General features: G+C 51.6%; 1 protein-coding gene across 1 annotated transcript; it reads right to left on the bottom strand.

Moving 5' to 3' along the window:
* Window positions 1–21,366, bottom strand: MAP1S (microtubule associated protein 1S). Its single transcript, XM_010995098.3, has 7 exons — window positions 21,211–21,366; window positions 19,868–19,969; window positions 18,285–18,367; window positions 17,328–17,468; window positions 14,281–16,636; window positions 1,174–1,409; window positions 1–243 (listed from the first exon to the last, which is right to left on the bottom strand). Exons 1-7 carry the CDS (start codon window positions 21,329–21,331, stop codon window positions 88–90), a joined length of 3,195 nt encoding a protein of 1,064 aa, XP_010993400.2. The 5' UTR covers window positions 21,332–21,366; the 3' UTR covers window positions 1–87.
* Window positions 21,367–25,449: the final 4,083 nt, after the last annotated feature.

Here is a 25,449-nt window from a genome sequence, read left to right as displayed (position 1 = left end):
TGAGCGGAGTACCTGGTTTATTTCCATCGCAGGTGAATCTCAGGACAGTGGCAGACTCTGGGCAGAGGGGCAGGGTTGGGGGCGGGGCTAGAACTCCACCTTGCAGGCAGGGAAGGCCTCATCCTGCATGGATACGGTGCTGTTGCTGCCCAGCACCGTGATGCCCAGCGCCTGGTGCCGGGCATGTGTCTCCTCGTACCACTCGTGCATCACCACTGAGTCGAAGGTGGGGATCAGGGTCACCTGTGGGTGGGACAGATAGACCAATGGTGAGGGGCAGCACCCTCTTCCCTCCTGCCCCAGCCCCATGGCCGCTGAGGCCCCTCTTCTCTGACCACCTTTGCTCTGCCTCCATTCTCTCTCGCTTGGATGTCTGTAGCCACTGCCAGCCAGTCCCTGAAGTCCCTTCTCTTTCCCACAGCCCCCAAGGTCCCTTCTACAATCCAGGAGACCAGACTACTCCTCTGTGAATTCCTCTCCACGCTTCCACCCACCCTCCACCACCCTCTCCCACTCTTCACTCCCCAGGCCTCCCTCCAGCTCCTTGAATGCACCAAGCTTGCTCCCCACTTCGGCCTCTGCCTGTGCTGTGCCCTTGGCCCAGGACTCTCCCTCCCAGCTGCTCCAGAAACTGTGTGCCAGGCCAGGTGTCACACACTCAACTCCTGAGTGGGCAGCCAGGTACCTGGAGACTCCTTCTACCTAAACTCGCCTCCCCCTTCAAGGTTCTACTTCAAAGCTTCCTGTGGAAATGACGCCAGCCCTTGGGGCCAATTCTCAACTTTCTCAGCTGCATAGATACCACACACTCCCTGTTTCCTCCTGGCCAATCCTCATAATGTTGGGGAGGTTAAGGGGCAGAGGTCAGGGGAGGTGATCAAACCAGCCCCATCCACGCCCTCATCCAGGTTTGTGCAGACACACAAGGAAGTGGATGTAACAGGAACATAGTCCTGAGGGCTGGGAGGGACTCTGGCATTTGGCCTCACTGCCCCATGGCCATGGGGGCATGGCTTAGTCTCCCTGAGCTCTGCTCCCTCCTCTGATGTGGGTGAAGGTCACTTCGACCTCACAGGACTGTGCGGGTTTAACAGGAAGACATTAGGAAGCATTGACCCCACCCTGCCATCTGCTGCCCTCAGGACTGTCCTGAGGCCCCCGCTGGTCACTCACCTGGAGGTCCCGGTCCCACTGCTGCTTGCCAGCCAGGAGCGCATCTAGGACGGCCCGCATGCCCTCCTCCTTGTGCTGGTCCTGGCCGCTGATGACGTAGCAGAGCGCACGCACCCGCCGGAAGAACTCCTCGTCCACCAGGCGGGCACTGCCCCCACTGGGCAGGTAGGCCAGGTCGAGGTACACAGGGGAGCTGGGTGGGGCTGCTGACCCTCCTGGCCGACTGCCAGCTGACCCTGTGGGCAACAGGGATGGGGTCAGTCGTGAGCTCCAGGGACAGGAAAGGGGCTGAGACCCAGGGCCTGAGATGAGGCTCCCAGCTCCACCTGCACCCCTCTTGAGTGGCTCCCTCCCTGGCAGAGGTCTGATCTCACCGTTTTATGGTTGACAAGCCCTCCCTGTGAGCGGCAGTTACTCAATGAACCCTGCAAACACCCTGGCCAACCCCTCAGTGCCTGGATCCTTCCTGGCTAGTCCCTGGACACAGACATCCCCAGGGCCTGTGGGAGGGGGCAACCAACGAGGACTTCCTGGAAGAGGGAGTTTTGGAGGTTGAGCCCCTAAAGCAGCAGTACCTGGAATGCTCTGCTGCTTCAGCAGCATCCATCTGTTCAATTACTCAAGGGGCACTTATCAGGTGTTTATCAAACCCTCCTGGGCACCATAGCCTAGGGACATGGCAGTGACTAGAACAAAAATTCCTGCCCTCAAGGATGATGGGGAGCCAGAGTGGGTGTGGGAAGGACAGAGTTGCAAGCGGGAGAAGCAGGATGGGGCAGCCTGGATGCAGATAGGGCAGCTGCTCTCCAGGCCTTGTCAAGGGGGACAAGGCCACCACTCCTGGGCCAGGGAACTCATCAACTGATGGGAGGACAGAGCTGGGTCTTGGGCACAGGAAACCCACCAGATGTTTGGCATCTTATGCTCATAAACACTGTCCAGACCAGGATGTAGGACCAGGGGGCATTTGCAGAATGAATGAAACCCCCAGCTTTGGGCAAGTAGCATCTCTTGCTCATAACTGGGGATGGTGGCATCAGGGATCCTGAGCAGAGCCTCAGGAAGGGAAAGCCACCACAGCTGTGGAAAGCAAGAGGAAGACAGGAGCAGCAGAAGGACAATAGCAAAGAGAAGATGAGGGGAACATGGGCAGAAGCCGTGGGGTGCGAGGACAGGGGTAGAGTGGGGACTGGCAAGCGATGGCAACCGCCTGCTTTTGTAAATATATACAGTTTTCCTAGAACACCCATTCGGGTACTTACTGAGCTGCTTTTGTGCTACAACAACTAGCTGAGTAACTGGGACAGAGACCCTCTGGCCTGCAAAGCTGAAAATGTTTACCCCCTGGCCCTTTAAGACAGGTTTTGCTGACACCAGAATGGATGGTTGGTTTATGAGAATTAGTGGGAGCAGGAGACCCCCGAGTGGCCAAGACTGTGGCCTTTGGAAAGAGGCCAAATGCCCCGGCAGGATAGGGCCTCAGACACCCCCAGCCTCCAGGTGCCAGCCTTGTCCGTGGGCTCTGGGGGACCCCCCTCTATCTCCCTGACACTGTGCTGGGAACCCCTGACCCACCAAAGAACATAGGAGCCCATCAGGTTCCTCCCTTGGAATCTGCCCAGGAAAGATAAGAGGTGGTGGCTTGGGTGGGGGGATGGGGGTGGCGCTGAGCTAGAAGACAATCAAGAAACCAAGGTGGCTAGGAGTGGAGGACAGGCCACGCGAGGAGAGAAGCTGGAGATGTCTGTCAAATCTGGAGGGCTGAGCCTCTCCAAGCAACTAGAATAGGGCCCAGCCCTGAGGAAGCGCTCAGTGAACACAAGCTAAAGTTATGATTAGTCATGGCTGTTGCTGCTTTCTTGCCATCCCTTCCTTGGTAAGTTTGAATCTGCGCTGATGCAGGGACTGCCGAGTACTGGAATGTGTGGACTGTGAGCTAAGACAAGCTGGGAGTGCAAAGCACGCACCAGGCTCCCAAGATGTAGTGTGGAAAATAAAAAAGGGGACTATCTAGTAATTTTTCATGTTGGTTACATGCTGCTGGGTTTCTACCAAACATTTAAAAAACTAATACCAAGCCTTCTCAAAATTTTCCAAAAAACTAAAGAACAGGAAATACTTCCCAACTCATTCTATGAGGCTAACATTGCCGATACCAAGGTCAGACAAAGACACTACGACAAAAGAAAACTAGTGACCAATAACCTTTATGAATACTGATGCAAAAATTCTCCACAAAATACTAGCAAACCAAATTCAGCAGATCATAAGGATCATACACCATGACCAAGCGGGATTTATTTCTGGGATGCAGGGTTCAACATACAAAAATCAATCGATGTAACATACCATATTAACAGAATGAAGAAAAAAAAACACATGATCATCTCAGTTGATGCAGAAAAGGCATTTGACAAAATTCAACACTCTTACATCATAAACATACTCAACAAAGTAGGAATAGAAGGAAAATATCTTAACATAATAAAAGCCATATGTGGAAAAACCCACAGCTCATACCATAATTAATGGAGGAAGACTGAAAGCTTTTCCTCCAAGATCAGGAACAAGGCCAAGATACCTGTTTTAGCTACTTCTGGTCAACATAGTACTGGAAATTCTAGCCAGAGCAATAAGGCTAGAAAAAGAAACAAAAGGCATCCACATTAGAAAGGAACAAGTAAAGTTCTCTCTGTTCACAAATGATACAATGTTATGTGCAGAAAATGCTAACAATTCCACACACACACAAAAACCTATTAGAACTAATAGATGAATTTGGTGAAATATTTGTATACAGAAACTACAAAACACTGCTGAAAGAAACCAAAGAGGACATAAATTAATGGAAAGCTATCCCATATTCATGGATTGGAAGACCTAATATTGTTAAGATGCCAATACTACCCAAAGCGTTTCTACAGATTCAATGCAATTTCTATCAAAATTCTCAATGAATTTTTTTTGCAGGTGTAGAATAATACATTCTAAAACTCACATGGAATCTCATAGGATCCCAAATGGCCAAGGCAATCTTGAAAAAGAACAACAAAGGTGGAGGACCCACATATCCTGATTACTACAAAACTACAGTAATCAAGGCAATATGGTACTGGTATCAAGACAGACATATAGATCAATGGAACATAATAGAGAGCCCAGAAATAAACTGTCACATATATGGTCAAATGATTTTTGACAAGGGTGCCAAGAACATTTAACGGGGGAAAGGACAGTCTTTCAGCAAATGGTCCTGGGAAACTGGATACCCACATGCAAAAGAATGAAGTTCAATGCTTATTTAGCACCATACCCAAAAATTAACTCAAAATTGATCAAAGAGCAAAATATAAGAGTTAAGCCTATAAAATTCTTAGAAGAAAACATAAGGCAAAAGCTTCATGACACTGGATTTGGCAATGACACCAAAAAGCACCAGCAACAAAAAACAGACAAACTGGATTTTATGAAAATTAAACTTCTGTGCATCAAAAGACACTAACAACAGAGTAAAAAAGGCAACTCACAGAATGGGAAGAATATTTGGAAATTGTATATCTGATAAGATATAGAGAGACAATATATAGAGAACTCTCAGAACCTAACCACAAAAAGACAAATAACCTGACTGCAAAATGGGCAAAGGACAGTCCTACAAAGATACACAAATATCTAATAAGCACATGGAAAAGTGATCAATATGCCCACACTGTACAGCCATGTGGCTTATGCTGTACACCTGCTTGCCCCTTTCTGGGGAGTCTGGAATTTTGGTGTATGCAATACTGTGATTTATAAGAAATCTATAAACAGTTGGTCATTCACAGATGTATTTGGTCTTCATCCACAGTTCCTATCTCACAGCTCCCCAAACCCTTGGATTTTCTGATCAGTAAGAGCAATGGAAGCATCTTCTGTTATAATATTTGGTTTCCTGGCCTCAGTTCCAGAAACTACTTCAAGGCGTAAAAGTGAAATAGGTGTCTTGTTATTCATAACAAGCCCTTTCCATCACAACTAGGCTTATGTTAATGAAGGTGACTTTGAATCCCATCCCAGGGTGGGAGCTAGTTGCCATGTGATTAGAAGGTTGGAACTTTCAGTCCTGCCCAATTCCTCCCCAGGCTCTGGGGAGAGGAGAGGGCTGAGGTTGAATCAGGCACCACTGGCCAATGATTTGGTCAATTATGACTGTAATGAAGCCTCCATAAAAGCCCCAAAGGAGAGCTTTTTGGCCCTTTTTCAAAGCTTCCACATCTGGGGACCAGAACACTTCTGCATGCCACTGTGTGGGGCCCCAAGCTCCACAAGGACATCAGATCCCTTGTTCAGGACCTCGTCCTATGCATCTCTTCATCTGTTTGTTGATTTGTATTCTTCAGTGTCATTTTATAATAATTGGTAATCTAGTGAGTAAATTGGTCTTCCTGAATTCTGTGAGCTGTGCTAGCAAATTAATCAAAGCCAAGACAGGGGTCATGGGAACCTCTGATTTATAACCAGTCTGTCGGAAGCATAGGTAACAAACTTGACTTGCAACGGCATCCTGAGTTGCAAGGTGTCGTTCAGAACCTCCAGTTTATAGCCAGTTGGTCAGAAGCACAAGTAGAAACCTGGGCTGTGATGGTATCTGAAGAGGAAGGTGGTCTTGTGGGACTGAGCCCTTTACCTGTGGAATGTGATTCTATCTCCAGGTAGATAGTGTCAGAATTGAACTGAATTCTTAGACACCCTGAAAGTGTCCAAGAAGCTCCCCTACCCCTCAACACACACACACACACACACAATGGAATTGGGTCCAGGAACCCTTTTTGGTTGGTGTCAGGCGTGGGATTTGTTAGAATGGTCCTGGTTTATGGAAACATGTGTTTTTTGAAGAGAAAGATAGAAGGGCAGACAATGAGGAAACTGACTCATGGATGGTTACCTGGTCACCCATAGTAAGAAACTGCAGCTGTGCTATGATCAGTTACTAAAGGTAAAAGTTACCAGTGGAAAGTAGAAATGGTAGTAGACCCAACTCCCAATGAGTTGGTTCACTGGATATATAAGAAGTGCCAAATAATAAGCAGCATGCTAAATATAGTTTCCTGGCTATTGTTTCCTGTAATAGCCTAAATAAAAGTTAAAAAAAGTGCTTGTTTGGGCCTTGATGCTGAACCAATTTCAGATTTGGGTCAATCTAGGCTTTGGCCATTAGCCTCAAAACTGCCCAGAAAGGGGGAAATTAGGCAGGGGCAAAAGGAAGTACCTCTAAGATTTCTGGTCACCAAGCAGGCAGTGAATATTAAGGGGAGGGCAAAAGCATGAAACAACCAAAAGCAGGGGCTACAGTATGAAGAAACTGACTCATTTTGTGGATTAGTACCACCAGTTTCCTGAAGACCCTTTACCAAAATGGACTGCAAGAGTAACCAATTTGGGGGCTGTGGCTTTGGTTTTGAATGCTGCAGGGCAGAAGAGCGTGTTTGGGTTGACGTAGGACCTGCAGCTCCCTGCTGAACAATCAGAGACGGCTGTGTGTGATCCAGACACTCAGGAGGTTACTGTCAAAGGAACAGCCAGCCTGATGGACTGGACAAAAGCCACTGGAAAGTTTATCCTGTGGAGGAGGACTACCCGACTCCCACTATGAATGCCAGACAAAGTGGCTGAGATGCTTCCTAGGCAAGCCACGTGGGGTTGGTTTTGAGGTAACCGGGACATTCACACACTGAACATGCCCATTACCCAGGTTATGGTAAATGCTGTGATGAAGGGAATCCCTGTTGCATGGGGCACCTCCGTGTAACTTCACTGCCACAAAACTGAACAATAGTTCAAAAAGCCTCATCAGATCTGCTGTCTCAGCTTCCCCTGTGGGTCTTACTGACACCAAGAACATTACAGAAAGAGACTCACAGACATAGAAAACAAACTTATGGTTACCAAAGGGGAAAGGGGCCAGGGGAGGGATAAATTGGGAGTTTGGGATTAGCAGATACAAACCACTATATACAGAATAGATAAACAACAAGGTCCTACCGTACAGCACAGGGAGCTATATTCAATAGCTTGTAGTAATCTATAGTGGAAAAGAGTATGAAAAAGAATATATAACTGAATCACTACGCTGTACACCAGAAACTAACACAACACTGTAAATCAACTATACTTCCAAAGAAAGAAAGAAAGAAAGAAAGGAAGGTAGGAAGGAAGTAGGGACAAAGGGGAGAGTAAAGGGACTCGACCCAGCAGAGTGGAACTCCTCAGACTGCTGTTGAAACATGGCATGAATAAAGCTGACATTGACAGAGTTGAAACAGGTGTCAACTTAGAACTATTAAAAGGCCCCAAACAAGTCCACTCTATTTATTTATCTATTTATTTGGAGGAGTTTAAAAAGCTGGAAAGCAAAGGTTACAATGAGAAACCTGACCAGGAATCCCCTGGGGTGATGATCAGGAAGATTAATCAAGATAAAGACTGAAGTAGAGGCCAGGGTCTTCTGGCCCCACCCCCAGGCAGGGACCCAAAGACATATGCACATGTGTGGATAAAATGGCCAGGAGAGGAGGAAAGTTTCCTGGAACTCCTTGATACAGGAACCCAAACACTGTGATTCCAACACCTGTTGGCGAAGTCTTAGCAGCACCTAAGGTTAGACTGGGAGGAACTGTAAATGCAAATACAGTTGGGAGCAAGGTGAAATTTGGATGAAAACTGGGCTGTTTATGAACAGATTTGTGAGGTGGTCACATCTCCTTTACCTGAACATATTCTTGGGATGGGTACTATGTCTGACTGGGGATTGCTACCCCTACTTCATATTGTAAAGCAGAGGCATGTAAGTCCGCCCTCCAGCTAACTGCCTAGAACAGGTGGCTAACTTGGAGCACTCTAGAACACCTGGTAGACAAAAAGACGCCCACTTTAATTCATGATATACTAGAAGCTGGAGTGCTGGTACCAAGGGGTTTGCAGTGTGATAGTCCTGTGTGGTGGAGGGTTCATGGAGACTGAACAGTAGCCTATCAAGGCTCAAATTAAGTTGTACAGCCCATGGGCTCAGCAGTTCCGGACGTGGTTTCAACCCTACAGAAAATGCAAGGCGGCTGCTACTCCCCATCTCAGAAAAGAGCCAGCAGCAGTTGGCCTTCACGTGGGATGGATCCCAATTTACTTTTCCTGTGCTGCCGCAGGGGTATCTGAACTCACGGGCTTACTGTCACAATTTGGTCACAAGGGAAGGGATGTGACGTGGGTCTCCAGTGTCACAATAAATTGCATTGATGGTGTTATGATGGTAGTGGAAATGGAAGAACAGGCTGGGACTGATTTAAATTCAGTGGTGATGCACATGACCACGGCGGGGGGCAGGGGGAGTTTAGTAAATCCAGCAAAGGTCCCTGGGCCTGCCCAGACAGTCAAATTCTTAGGAAGAACCTGGGCAGGAGCCACCTGGGATCTTCCACAGAGACTAAAAATAAACTGCTGTCGCTACCCAGGCCCCGGTCAAACAAGCAGCCCAGCATTTGGCTGATTTGGATTTCGGAGCGTGCGTATTCCACATCTGGGAACACTGCTAGCTCCCACCTTTAAGACCACCTGAAGGAAAGCTGTATCTGAGTGGGGACCTGAATAAAGCAGTGTCTGAATTACAAAGGGAAGCAGCCCTCTCAATGCCTTTGGGCCCTTATGACTCTGACTCCGACTTGATTTTGGGAGTGTCTGCCATCATCCTCTGCAGACTGGAGTTTATGGCAAAAGCCCAGGAGTACCTCCCAGCAGTGACCACAGGGATTTGGGGCCAGAAGATTCCAAGATGCTGCTGCCCGTACAGTGTTTGAGAGACAATTATTAGCCTGCAATTGGGCGTTAACTGGAATTGCTTCAATGACTGATGGACATAAAATAATCATGAAACCTGAGATACCCACAATGCCTTGGGTGATGTCGGAGAAACCCTCTAATAAGGAAGGCAACGCCCAGAAGAGTTTCAGAGTAAAACAGAAATGGTTCATACAGGAGCATGCTGCCAGGGGAAAGCAGGGAGATGCCCGCTGTATCATGATCAGGTAGCCTCTTTTCCTCTAGAACCGACTTTGGGGCCACCTGAGGAGCTGCTGGAACAGACTGGCACGTGGACGTGCCCTGTGAACAGCTCTCAACTGAACAACAAATTGCTGCTTGCTTTACAAAGGGCAGTTTCAAGATGAATGGACAATATGCCGTTTGGAAAGCAACCACATTAAGACTGGCGGATGCAAGACTGATTGAAGAAGGCAAGAACTGATCCGCTGAGTGGCCTGAACTGCACGCTGTTTTTCCAGCAGTGGTGGAAGAAATTGAGCAACAGTAAAAGCCCTTATATTTGCGGTTTGACCGACTCATAGGCCACAGCCCGTGGCCTGGCCATATGGTCAGGTGGCTAGGCAATGGAAACCTGGACTATTAAAAGGGCGCCTGCAAGGGGCACAGCCCTGTGGAAATCACTCTGGGAATTTAAGAGGCGCCTTAAAGCAGGACATGTCCATGCCCATCAGAAGAACCCCTTCCAGGTTTGGAAGGTGACTGAACCACCAAGTGGATCTTTTGGTGTGCTCCCTGAGGTGGCCATGGATCAGCGTCTGTGAATGACTGGACGTTGGGGAGGGGTGCAGCAATGCAGAGCGGGTGGCTAGACCCAGATATATTCGTCTGGCAGCCTGCAAGGCACAAAAGGCCAATAAGAACTGTCAACAAGAGAGAGAAACCACAGATGGCGATGGGGGAAACTCCCCGGGGGCAAGGCCTGGCCCAGAGCTGACAAGCGGATTACACTGGACCCATGCCAGTGGCCCCCGGGGTGGGATGAGGTGAGCACTATGAACGAGTCCTAACAGGAACAGACAGTCCGGGCTGGCTTTTCATACCTGATAGTAGATGCAAACGCTCAAAACAGGAACAGAAAACACCGTGACCACTTGAGCCACTGAATTGTTATTCTTCGGACCGAGGGACACACATTACAGCCCATATCGTCCAACAGTGGGCCAAGAGACCACACACCAGATGTGCTGTATTATCACCCTCAGAATGATGGTTTACTAGAAAATCGGAATGGGTGGCTGCCACGTTTGCTATCTAAAATAGGGGGGAAGATAAAGCCATGAGAGGTGGGCTTAAACGCCTTCAAGAGTGTGTGCTCATGCTTGACATCAGGGGGTTAAGGGGGGTCCCCACCAGATAGGTTCCTCCCCTTTTCTGAGGGATGTGGGGAAGTGGGGGTGGGGGAGGATGCTGACGCAACTGTCATTCTTCCCCACGTCACAGCAACTTTCTTTTTCCCTACTTGATGCAGTGGTCCCAGGACCAGGGATGCATGTGCGGGTGCCAGAAGCAGGGATGACTCCTAAACCAGAAACGGGAACCATACCTTTAAATCTTCATGTCAGAGTTCCTAAGGGCCTGATGGGGGGGCCTTCAGCCCTCAGGCAAAGCTGGGGCCACCAGTGAGTGCTGCTGTGCTGCCCGTGGTTCTGTACCCACGTAACCCCACTCTACACGGGTGGGAGCGGACAGAGGGGGAGGCACTCGCTAGCCTGGTTTGCTGCCAGCCGTCTGGACCAGCACAGTGGCTGAACCTCCTGTCCCCGTCTAAGGGTGGAAAAGTTTGGGTAAAGATAAATGACAAGTGGAGAGAAGGAGAAATAATAGCTGAGGGTAAAGTGATGAATAAGTGGGTTATGCAACGAGGGAAATCCAACATTTTATTAATAGCTGGAGAGAGGCTCAGAGCAAGAGAATAATTCAATCTCTCAGCAGAAGCACACCAGATGCCCGGCAGGATGAAGCTAGTTTGCTGAAGCCAGCCCTGCTTTGGGGACCTGACAAGACTGAATAGGCAGCCTGCTGATCTGAGTGGCATCGCTCTGGGAGACATTCTGGTCTTAAGATATATTGATGAACAGGACCAACTGTTAATGACTAAATGGAATTCTGGTGATTCCAGCAATGTGCCTGGATCTTCTGACTCCTAGTTTTCAGGCTACATCTACTACCAAGGATATCATTTGGGGAGGAATTTCCAAGAACTGCTCCCTACTAAGACTTCAAACCATGTGGTGTGGGGCTCTGAGCTGACAGATCTATGTAATCACTGTGTAATTCTCAATCTTGACGACCAGGAAGAGGTAAATTAGGAATTTGGGATAGGCAGATACAACCTACTATATAAGAAATAGATAAAAAACAACATCCATGGTGCATTCAACAACACTGGCCCACAAGACAGAAAAGAGCCTTAGGGGACATCAGTGCTAAATCTAGGTATCCTAGGACAAGTTGGATTCGCTCTTAATGAGCAGCAACATTCACTAGAAAAAGATAAACTGGAATAGGCAGATTAGAGGGAGGTCTCATCCAGGAAGGCAAAGGATGGGAGTCAGTCTGGAAAGAGAATGAGGTTTTAGCAAAGTGGGTCAGGCAGACTCAGCCAATAATGCTGGACGGGCTAGAACCCAGTGCTGGGAAGGGGCCTGTTCTCTGACCCAAAAAGGCCTCTCAACAAAATAGTATTTTGTATTAAAATAAATACAAACAGAGGCTGAAGTGGCCCCCCAATCCTAGCTGCTGAGGCTCAGGGGCACCCACACCTATGTTACGGCCCTCCAAGCTTAAGGAAATTCTCTGGGAGGATCTGTGGTTTACACAGATGGACCCTGACTGCTCTCACCCCCAGTAAAGCTAGAAATAAAACATATCCTGTGGTCCAGTTAACAGGGACAGGAATATTCTAAATACCATTCATGTCTTCCCCGAGGGAGGGAGGTGGGCCCTGCTATACAACACATGATGGAAACCAGACTCCACACAAGCCTGTGAGCTGAGACTGGGTGAGTGGCTTTGTCGCCAGTGACCTTGGAATCTGGAGCTAACTGACTCATGGCCAATTGTCACGACCCTTGTCCTTAATAATATCTGTCATATGGGCAAAGGCAGATTTTGCTGGGAAGGCAAAGTGAACATCTCTGTAGTTCTGATTTGCTCTGTAATGAAACTGAATTGTACCGTGACCATATTTCAATACGGTGTAACCCTGGAGTTGGTAAGATTCAACTACTTTAGGTAAATAAGTCTTGTGATAATGCTGACAGTGATGAGCAGATGCATTGGGAGACTAAGTTAAGCCTCCTCTGGATGTAATACACGTGGAAAAGGACTGGCCCAAGGAGCAACTGGATTGAGCGAATCACCAGCTGATTTCTGTGCTAAATAGCTCTGCACAAGTTTATTGCAAAGTCCAAGTAGCAAATGACGTGTTTCCTTAAATTGATCCCTACCCCACACTAGCTTCTCCAAATGTTAGGCCTGTTGGTGTTGGTACATCGGCGGGGGGCGGATAGGGATTAGGTTTGTTTATTTTTCAACGGCACTATCGGGGATTGAACACAGGACCTCATGCATGCCAGGCATGCGCTCTACCACTGAGCCGTACCCTCCCCGCAGTGTGGGTACTACTGCTGTATCTATTCTCTAACTGCTGTCCCATACACAGCTGCTGGGGTAGGTATGACTGTTTTGCCGTACGGGATCTGTGTTCAAAGACCAGGGGGTGGACTGTGATATTGTGATTTATAAAAAACATATACACTTGGTCATTCTCAGACGTATTTGGTCTTCATCCACAATTCATGGCTTACAGCTCCCCAAACCCTTGGAATTTTCTGCTCAATGAGAGCAAAGGCAACATCTTGTTACATTTGGTCTCTTGTCCTCATTTCCAGAAAACACTTCGGGGCCAAAAAGGTGAAATGGGTGTCTTGTTATGATTCATAACAAGCCCTTTCCATCACAAGTGGATTTATGTTAATGAAGGTGACCTTGGATCCCATCCCAAGGTGGGAGCTGGTTGCCAGGAGAACCAACCACGTGATTAGAGGGTTGGAACTTTCAGTTCTGCCCCCTGATTTCCAGGGAGGGGAAGAGGAGTTTGAGGTTGAATCAGTCGCCATTGGTCTATCATTTAGTCAATCATTACTGTGTAATGAAGCCTTCATAAAAGCCCCAGAGGACAGCTTTTTGGCCCCCTTTCAGAGAGTTTCCACATCGAGGAAACAGAACACTTCTGTGTGCCACCGTGCAGGGCCCCAAGTCCCACAAGGACATCAGATCTCGTTTGGGACCTCACCCTATGTATCTCTTCATCTGTTTGTTGATTCGTATCCTTTAAGAGCCTTTTATAATAAATCAGTAATCTAGAGAGTAAACGAGTTTTCCTGAGTTCTGTCATCTGCTCTGGCAAATTAACCAGATCCAAGGAGGGGGTCATGGGAACCTCTGATTTACAGCCATTTGGTCAGAAGCACAGGTAACAACCTGGACTTGTGACTGGCATCTGAAGTTGAGGGTGCCTGTGGGGCAGAGTCCTTTACCCGTGGAACACGGGTCTATCTCTAGATAGTGTCAGAATTGAAGGGAACTGTAGGACACCCAGCTAGTGTCCAAGAACTGGATCTAGGAACCCTTTTCAGCGTACGTGTCAGGCAGAGGCTGCCTGCATGATCATCCCCAACAGAAACCCTGGGTCCTGAGGTTCTAAGGAGTTTCCCTGGTGGACAGCACTTCACACGGGTCAGCACAGCTCGTAGCTCAGAGAATGAAGCACATGGTGTGTGACTCCACTGGGAGAGGGCTCCAGAAGCTCGTGCCTGGTTTCCCTGGGACTCCCCCCTTGTCTTTTCCCTTCACTGATTCTACTCTGTATCCTTTTGTTGTAATAAATTTCCGCCATGAGTCTGACTCTACACCGAGGTCTCCTAGCCAATCCTGGAAACTGGGGGTGGTCCTGGGAACCTGGACACAAATGCATTCAATAAAATATACCATTAAAACTAGTTTTACCTGTTTCTGCTTAAGGTGACTACTGGAAAATTCAGGATGCTGGTTGTGCTCACGTTCCACTGACCGTACTACTTGAGCACTTGGAATTATAAGTGCTTAAAACAGTCAGGTCAGAGCTTCCATTTTATAGGGAGAAAACTGAGGCCCAGAAAGGGTGGCGGGTGTGGCTGAGACCACATAGCAAGTAGGGAACAGGACTCAGGCAGGTAACCCACTGCAGGACTCCAGCCCCCAGGTACTTACCTGATGGACCCCGAGTGGTCATCTTCGGGACTGAGGCCTTTCTGGACAGGGGTGTCCGACTTCCTCTGTCACTGGGCTCGCTCCGGGTGCTGAGTGGCCGACTGGCCCGGTCCCCACTGGTCAGCCCCTTGGTTTTGGCAGTGGTCACTGGAGCGGCTTTGGGGGCAGCAGTGCCAGGGTTGGGGCGGCTGAGGGGCTTGCGGGTACGGCCGAGGCCCTCTCTCAGCCGGGCCTGCTCAGGAGGCAGCATCTCAGGGTCCACCATGCAGATACTAGGTGGGGTGGGCAGCGGTGGGGGGATCTTGAGGGGGTCAGGCAGTGGGTCACGGCGAGGGACCCCAAAGCCCTCTGTATCCTCATCTGAGTCCGCAGTGCCGGGGGCAGCTGGCAGGGGGTCTGAGTCAGACAGGGTGGGCAGGGACTCACTAACAGATGTGGGTGGTGTCTCCTCGGCCCCTGGAGCACTCGCCCGCTCCTGGGACCGGGCACTGCTGTCATTGGAGCTGCCAGGGGATGAGGGTGCTGGAGCCATGGGGACGGCCTTGCGGTGCTCAAACTCACAGGGTGACACCAGACACAGGTCCACGTCGTGCGGGGAGGCTGAGCGCCGCACCCGGGGGCCACAGAGTGGGAGGCTCAGCCCGGCTTCACTCGCAGTGGCAGGCGGTGGTGGGAGCACTTGCTCAAAGGAGACAGACAGAGACTCATCCACCTCTGTGGAGTGCGGGGAGCCCACCTCGGCGGGCAGCGAGGGTGTGGTCACTGTAGGGGACGCATCCGGCCCGGTCTCTCCACCCCGCAGCGGGCTCAGTGACAGTGGCCCACTGCTCTCAGCTGGGCCCTGGTGGGCTCCGGCGGGTGAGGGCGTGCATGGCTGGGGGGTGCTGGCGGCCAAGAGTAGCTCCAGGGTCTTCTCCTCCAAGCTGCCACCCTCTTCCCCAGCTGGGCTCAGCCCCAGCTCCAGGCTGCTCTCCTGGCTGGGTGTGGCCAGCAGCTGGGAGGCTGGGGAGCCACAGGCCTCTGTGGAGGGGCTGGCCTCTCCACAACGGAAGCTGGGGGGGCTGTGGGGCCCATTCTCTGTCGGTGGGACACCCAGGCGGGGTGTGTTCGGTTCTTTGCGGGGCTTGGGAGCCACCAGGGCACCTGCCTTCTTGCTGCTGACCACAGCAGGGGCCATCCGGCGCACTTCCCGGGGCTGGGTCCGAGTGGTGTTTGGCTTGGGGTCCTTTTTTACCTCCCGGAGGTGCTTGGCTTCTTTCTCAGCCCTACGAGGGGCCTCAGCTCGTGGCGGCTCCTTCCGGGTCACCCCAGGGCGCTCTTGGGCAGACCTGGAGGGCGCTGCCAACCGACCCTCTTTCCTCAAGCTGTCCCGGGAGCCCACGCTCTCCTTGCTCTCGGCTCGCCGAGGCCCCATCAGGTCCTGGGGGGTCACCACAGGCTCCCGCAAGAATCCCAGGTGCTGTAGGCGGACCAGGCCATCCAGGAGGCGGGCAGGCGGCGTGCAGCCAGGGAACAGCACACGCACCACCTTCTCAGCGGGGCCCGCGGGGTGCCACACCAGCAGGGCGCACACGGAGGCCAGCGTGTGGTCGGCAGTGGCCGAAGGCGGGTGCAGCACGTACATGTCCAACCGGCCCACGCCCATCTTCTGGAAGAGCACGGTGGGCTCGGCTGGCAGTGGCCCCCGGTTCAGGGGCAGGGGCGTGATGCCCAGCCGGGCCAGGAGGCTCAGGGCCAGCTCCGCCTCATCCTCGCCACGCACCAGCCGTGAGGCAGCTGCCCGGGCATTGAGGAACACGACACCCAGGTTAGGGGAGATCAGCCTGCGCAGCCTGTCGTCCCCGGAGCCCCCGCCAGCGGCTGCCTCCTCACGCTCTGCCAGCTTGCGCCGCAGCAGGCTGTTTAGGCCAGGGAGGCTGTCCGCACCCGCGTGGGTCACCAGCACGGCGTCCACCCGGTCCAGGTGCCGCACCAGTTTCCAGAAGCTCGACTTGGGGTTAGAGCCACCATTGACCAGCACGGTGAAGCCGTTGACGGCAAAAAAGGCAGCATCGCCGAGGCCACCAGGAAAAATGTAGCAGCAGGGCCGGGCAAGCCTGAGGAAGCCCACAGAGGCCGGAGGCTCAAGCAGCTCAAAGGGGGATGGTGGCTCCAGTGACTCGGCCACGTATTCCAGGAACTCACGCAGGCCCTCAGCAGCTGGCAGCTGCACTGGAGGGTTCAGCCGCAGCTGGAGCACGCCCTGGAGGCCGGGCACTTCGGATGTCAGCTGGGCCCAGTCACCAAAGGTTGGGCAGGTGATGGTGAGCTTGGCTGGGCTGGCAGGTGGGGGTGTGGAGGCCAGGAGATCCCGGATCTATAGAGAGGGGGATGGTTAAGGGGTCACCTGCAGCCAGGCAACACCCAGCCCCTCGGGAAAACTAAGTGAGAACATCTCTGTTCTGCCTTCTGGAGCTAGAAGGGCCCTTTGCCTGCCCTTGTCACCCTCAGGACAAAACCCAGCCCTCCTCACAGTCCAGGAGGGCCTACTGTCCTGCTTCACCAACTGTCCCCCTTCCACTCATCCTACCCTCTCTCACTCTCCCTGCCCCAGGGCCTTTGCACTTGGTGTTCTCACCTCCTAGAGAACAGATCCTTCCAGGGAGGACTTCTATTAGTACCCACCCCCAACCCTGTGTACTGGCTCTTATCTTGCCATCACTACATCACTCACTACAATGTAAAAACATGGTCTGCCAGAGTTTTCTGCTTATCTACCCTATCCAGACTAAGGGATTCAAAAGGGGCCCCATCCAATTCTGTCCAAGATGGGAAGTAGAATCTGGGGTGCCACTTGAGGCCTCTGAGACCTCTGGGTCTAAAGGTGCAGCCTCAAACCAAAGTGGGTGATGGGACTGGGCCCTGACAACAGGAGGAACACACGTTACCACCATCATTCCACAGAGGAGGAAGGGATAATGCTCAGGGGGAACAGTGGGTTGCTGGGCCATACAGCCCAGTGGGGATGAGGCAGGATTCAGAGGCAGGATGGGGAGGGGAAGGCTTACCTCTTTGTCCCCTAGGACCTGGAGGAAGTGGCGGGGTGAGAAGCCCCCTGTCTGGAGCAGCAGCTCCCCTGTCTCCTCCAGGCAGGGCCCAGCCAGCACCAGCAGCTTGTGAGAGGCAGGATCCAGCAGGAGGTTTCGGAGCTGAGGGAGGGGGAGAGTTTTCAAAGCTGTATTCCATGCAGTGAGATAGCCGACCCCCCACTTTGGGGGTAGTCCCCAGCCGCAAATCTGCATATAACCACCCCACTCCTGTCCCCACAGTGGCCAGGCCAGTGCTAAACTAGAAGCTGGGATTATAGCCTGTGGACCTCCTTCTGGGCCCTGCCTGCACCCCTCCCCCCCAAATCCTGCTCATTCTACAAAGCCCAGCTCTAGTGCCCCCTCCACTTGGAAGTCCTGTATACCCTTTCTGGGCTCCCTCAAGCCCACCTCTCCCTCTGGCCCAGTCCTGACACCATGGGGAGGAGGGTACTGTGTCTGGCTCTGTCTCCTCCAGAGCCCCACCCAGGGAGCAAACAGGAGCATTTCTGATCAGAGAAATTGACCTGCACAAGGGTCTCTAGAGGGGTGTCTGGGGGCTCTATCTTGTTTCTCTTTCTCATGGAAAATTGGGAGAAGAGTGCAGATGTCCACAAGCTAGAAGTATTAAGAAGTCAATTCAGACAACTACTGGGCCCCAGCCAGAAGGAACGCAAAGGACGCAAATATCCGTCAGATCCTGCCCTCTTGCCTCCAGACCATCCCTATCCCGTTCCTTCCTCCCCAACTCCCACCTTTTCTGATGCCACCCGCTCCCATCATCAGCTCTGAGGGAATAAATTGAGGCTGGAGCCACTGGGTGGGGGGGTGTCCAGAAGAGCATTTCAAGCAGCATGAAGTCAGGGATATAGGAGGTGAGGACAGAGGATGGCATCAGTCCCCGAAGTCTGCTCCCTGCAAAAGCCTACCCTCCCCTACCTCGTCACACAGGGATTTGTCTGATGGATTCAGGAGGACCAGCGTCTCCAGGGTGTCTCCACGGTGGTGCAGGCTCCGCTGGCCTACGGGGAAACCAGGCCCTGTGAGTTTAGGGCTGAGCCACGTGTGTCGGGGTCAGGCTGTCCTGGGGCCGAACCCTGCCCCACTGTGTGACCCCACGCAGCCACGAGCCCGTCTAGGACTCGGTTTCTCAGGAACCCCAGCCAGGGAGGTCATCCAGGGACGAACATGCCTGTGGTAGGGTCACAGGTCAGGATGAGGCCATAACAGGAAACCTGCCTTGGCAGGCCTGGAAACAGCCGTGACAACAGGCCTCTGCTGCATGCAGGGCCCAATTCTCAGCCCTGTGGGGGAGGCCACTGTCACCCTCATTTTATAGTCAAGGAGCCTGAGCCCAGGGAGGGCCAAGGAGGACTCACCAGGAAAAGGGCATAGCATGGGCAAGGGCCCTGAGGCAGGACTAAGCTTGGGGTGTCTGAGGATCAGGAGGTGGCAGGTGGGGCTGGAGCAAGGGGCCGCATGAGGGAGCCGAGGGCAGGGAGGCCTCACGGGCCACAGAGAGGGGAGTGGGGATGATTCTGGGAGCCTGACCCTGGTCTGTTCCCCAGAGCCCAGATATGTTTCAAACACTGAGCACCAGACCCTGAGTCTGGAGAGGCAAGGACCCTCCATGGCTGGTTACCCTTTATCCATTTATCACATACTTTTTATCATGCGTGGATGCTGACCCATTCAGGTAGAGAAACTAAGGCAGAGAGAGAGGAAGCGGCTGCCAAGATCACTCAGAACAGACGGGATTTCCAGCTTCCCCCTACTCCCCCGCCAATTCAGTGAGGGTCAGGAAGCTACCCAGAACCGATGGGACAATGAGGCAAGGTGACGGACACTTCCTTCCCCTCCTGCAGCAGCCAGGAGGTGACTCAACAGGCTGGCTGAGACAGGGGGAGCTGCAGGCAACACCCAGGCCCCACCCAGCAGCTGCTCAGTTCACCCCAGTCACCCAAAAATCCCCTGGGAGCCATGGCCTGTATGGGGCTGGCACGAATCCCACCCCCCTCCTTGATCCTGCCTTCTCAGATCCCCATCTATTGAGCATCTACTGTATAGGAATCACAGCTATGAACCAGACACAGCTTCTGCCACACCAAGCCCATGCTCCACTCTCCAGTCCCGCTCAGCAGTCCCTCACTTTCCAAATGTCCTGTCCCTTTGCCTGGGGCTCTTCCCTCCACCCTCCATACCAACCGCAGCTGCTTCTCATCCAAAAGGACCCTCCTCAAAGGTCTCCCTGTCCCCTCCACCCCATCTCAGCTGCCTCATCTGTAAAATGGGGACAATAACACAAATTCTTGCCTTGTGGGTTGTTGACGACTGAGGGAGTTAGTGCTGGCTCAGGGCCTGCCCCTCCTCTGTACTCAGTAGATAGCAGCTGTATGATTACTGTTGTTGTTTACAGTCATCCCCGACCCCCATGCCTGGTTCATAGCTGGCACTCAGAGAACACATGCCCAATGAATGAGCAGAAGGGGTGCAGCTACAGCAGGTGGGGTCCCTAGCCTCACCTTTCACGATGTTGGAGAAGGTGGCTGAGTGCCGGGACACGAAGACTTTGAGCTGCTCATCGAGGCTGCAGACACCAGGGTCAATGTCCCAAGACCGGATGCCTGGTGAGGAGGGCAGGGGAAGCAAGGAAGGAACTCAGCTGGACTCCCCAGCTCCCAGAATACTTCACTAACTAGCATCTGGCAGGTGGGGGCCGCCACAGCCCCCTCCCCTCAACCTGCCTCTGCACAAGACAGCCTAGATCCTCAGAACCATCCAACATGCCTTTGGAGCTCATTGCTTCTACCATCTGGGAACCCAAAGCGTAACTCAGGCATTTTATAGAGAAGACACATGACATTAGTAAGAAAGCCCTGCCTCCTAAATAGTCATCTCCTTCCCTCATTATCCTCCTCACCCCCAGGTACAGTTCCCACCTCAGAGAAAGCTTTGCACAAGCTGTTCCCATTGCCCGGAGGCACTTCTCCCTGCCTCCCCACCCTTCAGGTCCTCTCAGCTCTGTATCCTTCTGAGCACTCCTGAACCATTTGAGTTTAAAATTTATTTCATCTCCTCACTCACTATGGGTCAGCCTCTCCAAGCCCCCACCCCCACCAAAGACCACTAGCCTTGTGAGGGCACAGCTGAGCCTGCGGGTGGTCCCCACCCCATCTCTGCCCTGTGGGGTAATAGTCCCCAACCATGTGAACCGAAATGGGTGCTGCCACCCCATTTTACAGGCCATGGACAGCAGGCCTTGCCAATCTAGGAGATGGGGAATGAATGAATGCCTTCCAACCACGGTGTGGGGTGCACCAGGCCCGCTGGGCCCACCGTGCCAAGCGGTTGCAGGTAAACCTTGCAGGTGCATCTATGACTCACCTTCCCAGCTGCCAAATCCCCTGGGCACCTGGGCCGCACCCGCCCACAGCCCAATTAGCAGTTCTTCACGGAGCAATGGAAAGTGGGCCCCGGGGCTCCAGGTCCAGCCTCCCCATCGCTGTTCCTCCCTCCAGAACGTCCAGGCTGCTAAGACTCGGGAATTTGGGGCGGCCCGGAGGATAGGAAGCGGAGCCGTTGCCCGTGTTGCCCAATCGCGTGGGTCCCAAAATCCGGGCCCGTGTCCCTTCCCCGGTCTGCACCCTGTTCGGGGCGAAGCACCCCAGCCCGAGCCCGAACGCCGCTTCCTCCGCCGGCGCCTGCGGCCACTGCCTGCGACATGTGCCTAATGGTAAGGAGACTGGGTCCCTGGGCCCCTAAGATCAGCCGCCCCCCGCCCCCGCCGCTCCATCCCCCCGGCCCTCAGGCCGAGATGCGCGGCCGCGCCTGCCTCCCAGACCCCGCGTCCCTGGGCCAACCGGACCTCGTTCGAGCTCCTCCAGCACGTAGGCTAGCAGCCCCGGGCATCCGCACTCGCCGCCCACCACAAGCAGCAGCGAGCTGGGCGTCTCCGCGGCCCCGAGCCCTTCCACTGCCGCCGCCATCTTCGCACCGCCCTGACGCTCCGAGCGCCCGCCCTGCTGTCCCCACCCCTTAAAGGGGCCGGACCGGAAGGGCTGAAGACCCCGCCCGGAAGTCCCCCCTCTTTATGTGCATCCTCCCGCTCTTTGAGGTGATGGGAGATGGGCATACCGGCATGGAGAGGTTGATGGAGTCTTGGGTCGCCGTTTTGGGCATCCCTCCCAAATGACCACTGATTCACTCATTCGTTCACTCATTTATTCATTCGTTCATTCAACAAGCTCTGATTGCATGCCTACTACATGCCAATCGGAGTGTCTGCCCTCTGGAAACTCACATCACATCACAATGGGCCCAGTCAGAACCAGGTCTGAGATGGCCCCAGTTCCTTAGATCAGGGCTTAAACAGAGAAAAGAAGGGTATCTTTGAGGGCTTTGAGGGATGTAGGATTTTGCCAGGTGTGGTGATGAGGCAAGGACATGTGAGGCATAAGTTAGAGCAAATGCAAAGTATTAGAGGTAGAAAAGTACATGTGAATTTGGGACACATTCCAGAGCACTCTGGGCCTGAAGCAGGGCACCACATTTATTCTGCACCTCCTGTATGCCAGGTGTTTTACTCCATTAGCTCATTGAATACATGCATCAACCTATGAAGTCACCACTGTTACTATGGTCATTGCAGAGGAATGAAGAGGAAACAGACCTGGAGAGATGAAGTCACCAAGCCCATAAAGAGACAGAGCAGAGATACAAATCTTGGTGGATCTCATTCCAGATCCAGCCTGTGGCAGACACAGACTGCCTGGCTCACATGTGCACCCCTCCCTTTCCAATCACATTTAGCCCTTTTTACACATAGTGGCCATTACTTGAAAAATCCTGTTGCATCAAACTTTTTGACAGTTGCCCATGCCAAGGAAGGGCTGGGCTATCTCCCCCTAGGACTGAGGTATATGAAACAAATCAAGACAAATGAAAAGATCCAGGAAACAGGATCAGCCTCCCACTGCCCTTCATTATCTGTTCAGCCCAACTTCCTCCCTGGTCAGTGTGCAACAGTTGCTTGCCACGTGCTGTCTAACATCTAATGTTTGAGTGCTCCACTTCCTCTCTGTCTTTTTGACCCTGGCATCCTTCCTCTATCCCAGTCCCTCCCTCTTGGCTCCCTTCCCTATTTCCTGGCTGCCTGTGATTTCTTCTATTATTGCTCTGAGTAATAATGGAAGTGGGAGCATCTGTGTCAGGTTCTATCTCCTCCACCAGGAAAGGAGACGGTTGGAGGCCAGATCAGGCTGAGGTCTCTCTGGGGTCCTGGTCTTTTGCATTTAGGCATCTGGAAAGTGCGTGATAAAGGGCTGTGGAATGCGTGAAAAACTCACCCATCCACCATTCATTCATTCATATGTACTTACTGATTGGATCAGGACTGGAACCCAGGACCTTATGTGTAAAGTCTATGCTCTTTCTTCTTCCCAACGCTATGAGTTATGATTGTCAATGTTCATTCTAGTTGGCCTTAAAGGGCCCTGAAGTGCCAAGATGTGTCTCTACCAGGGAGTATGTGAGCTGATGTTCTGAGTGTTCTGGAGTCCTGAGGTTTCCTGTCCTCAGTCTGGGGTCTTTGGTGTGGAGAGTGTGAGAAGCATTTCCCAAGAGATGAAGAAGCATCTGGGGATCATTTCTGAAATCCTAGGCATCAGACCCTGGTCATTGCCCTCCTGACTTTATCCACACCTGGCCTGTTTGCAAGTCATCTGCCCCAGAGGGGTCAGGTGATGGCATTTGTGGGGAAAAGAGAATCCTCAGCTCTCAGGACTGTTGGATGCTCTTGTCTTCTTCCTGTGGCAATTCTTTTTTCTTTTAAACATATTTATTGAGATTTAACATGGGCATGGTCAGATTCATGCATGCCAGGAGTGAAGGCTGGTAGAGGTGATAGCCCTTGGGTTGGAATCGAGGAAATCCCCAACCTCTGCCAGTTCCTTGGACCTTCTAGTTGACTCTGCCCTCCCTCAAGGTGACTACTACCTTGACCTCCATCACTCAAGGTGAGTTTTAGTTGATTTGGAACTTCACAGAAATAGGATCAACAGCAGGTGTCCATTCTTGGCTCTGGATTCTCTTGCTCCTCATATTGTTCAGAGCAGGCTCTTGTTCCTTTTCATGGCTATATAGTATTCCAGTGTGCCCTTTTGTTTTCTTTTTAAATTGTGGTAAAATAAATCTAACATATTACTTACCATTTTAACCATTTTCAAGTGTATAATTCAATGATATTTAGGACATTCAGGATGTTGCATGACCCTCGCTAGTATCTAGCTCCAGAATAGTTAGAAGAACACCCCATGCCCATTAGCAGTCACTCCTATTTCCCTCCCTCCCAGCCACTGGCAACCACTAATCTGCTTTCTGTCCCTATGGATTTGCCTGTTCAGGACATTTCAGACAATATGTGGCCATTGCTACCAGGCTTCCTTCACTCAGCATAAAGTTTTCAAGCTGCATCCATGTTGTATCGTGTATGACCACTTTATCCCTTTGTGTGGATCTACTGCATTTTGACTGTCCATTCATCTGTTGTTGATGTTTGGGTTGTTGCTACCTTTTTGCTATTGTGAATAGCGCTGCTGTGAACATGCATGTGCAAGATTTTGTTGAGCAGCTTTTGATGCTTTTGGGTCTTTACCTAGGAGTGGAATTGCTGGGTCATAGGGTAAGTCTACATTTAGCTTTTGATGAACTTCCAGGCTGTTTTCCATAGCAGCTATAACGTTTTACCTTCCCACTGGTAGTGTTCCAATATCTCCACATCCTTGCAAACACTTGGGGTCTTTTCCTTTCTTATCATAACCGTTAGGTATGAATTTGCCACTATTTGTCCACTTTACCTGTTAATGGACATTTAGGTTATTTCCAGTTTGGGACTACAGTGGATAAAGCTGTTTTGAACCTTTTTGTATGTGTCTCCTGGTGAACATACACTTTTTACCCCCAGGGTTGGAATGGTATACTCATGTGATAAGTAATGGCCAGGCTGTTTTCTCAAGTGTTCCGTGTGAGAGGGAGTGCCACCCCATGTGCTCATCAACACTTAGTTTTCAGCCACTTTAATATTTGCCTTTCTCTCCTTCTTCCCCAGCTGGCTCACCAACCCTGGTCATCACATTCATTAAGCACTTGTGTTAATAATATTCTAATTCTGGGTGCTGGGAGATGAACAAAGCTACTGATTCTGGATGCAAATCACTCTCAGTCTGGGACAGGAGGGATCCTGAGGACCATGCACTTTGTGTGTCAGTTTATCTCATTCTTGCAACAACAAGCTGGGGCACAGGTTCTGAGTAAACACATTTAATAAAAGGGGAAGGGAGATCTGGAGAGTCAAGGGACAGATTCAATGTTCAGCATCCGGCTGATATATGAACCAGGATATGTGACTCCAAACCCTGCAACAGGCATTCATTCATTCATTCATTCATTCATTTTTTTCATTCATCCATTCAGTAAACACTTCCTGCCAACTTTCCTGTGCCCCCTAGAGGTCTCAGTCCTAGTCCCCAAGGAGACCCTAGTCTGCAGGAGGAAGAGCCGCTGGCCACAGATGGAGTGGAGTCAGGGCTGGGGTAGAAGGTGGACCTGGAGCTGGAAGAATCAGGAGTGGGGGAATGAGGGTTTTGTGTGGGGAGACAGGGAAGGTGTCCTGGAAAAAGGGACATTGAGTGGGGGTAGGTAATAGCTCAGTAATAGAGCACATGCCTAGCTTGCATGAGGTCCTGGGTTCAACCCTCACACCTCCATTAAATAAAGAAATAAATAAGTAAGTAAATCTTTTTAAAAACAGGGGGACATTGAGGCTGGGGTTTTGAAGAGTGCATAGGAGTTCATCAAGCAGATGATGCATTCATTAATTTGACAAATACCCTCAGCCAAATCCTCTGTGCTAACCTCACCCCAGCCTGGTCCCAAGTAGTCTCTAGGCTGGGGGAGACAGAACGAGACAGGACTTCCCAAAGGGTCATGGATGGGCAGGAAGGAGAGGTTGGGGCTGGAGACACTCCAGATGGAGGAACATAGAAATTCTTCAGAGGACCAGCAGAGGTCTCCGGGGAGGAGGATATGGCTCCAATTTTCTCCCCCA

Source organism: Camelus dromedarius, chromosome 27, assembly GCF_036321535.1.
Source record: "Camelus dromedarius isolate mCamDro1 chromosome 27, mCamDro1.pat, whole genome shotgun sequence".
Classification (NCBI taxonomy): Eukaryota; Metazoa; Chordata; class Mammalia; order Artiodactyla; family Camelidae; genus Camelus; species Camelus dromedarius.
This window is presented reverse-complemented; position numbering and strand designations above follow the sequence as displayed.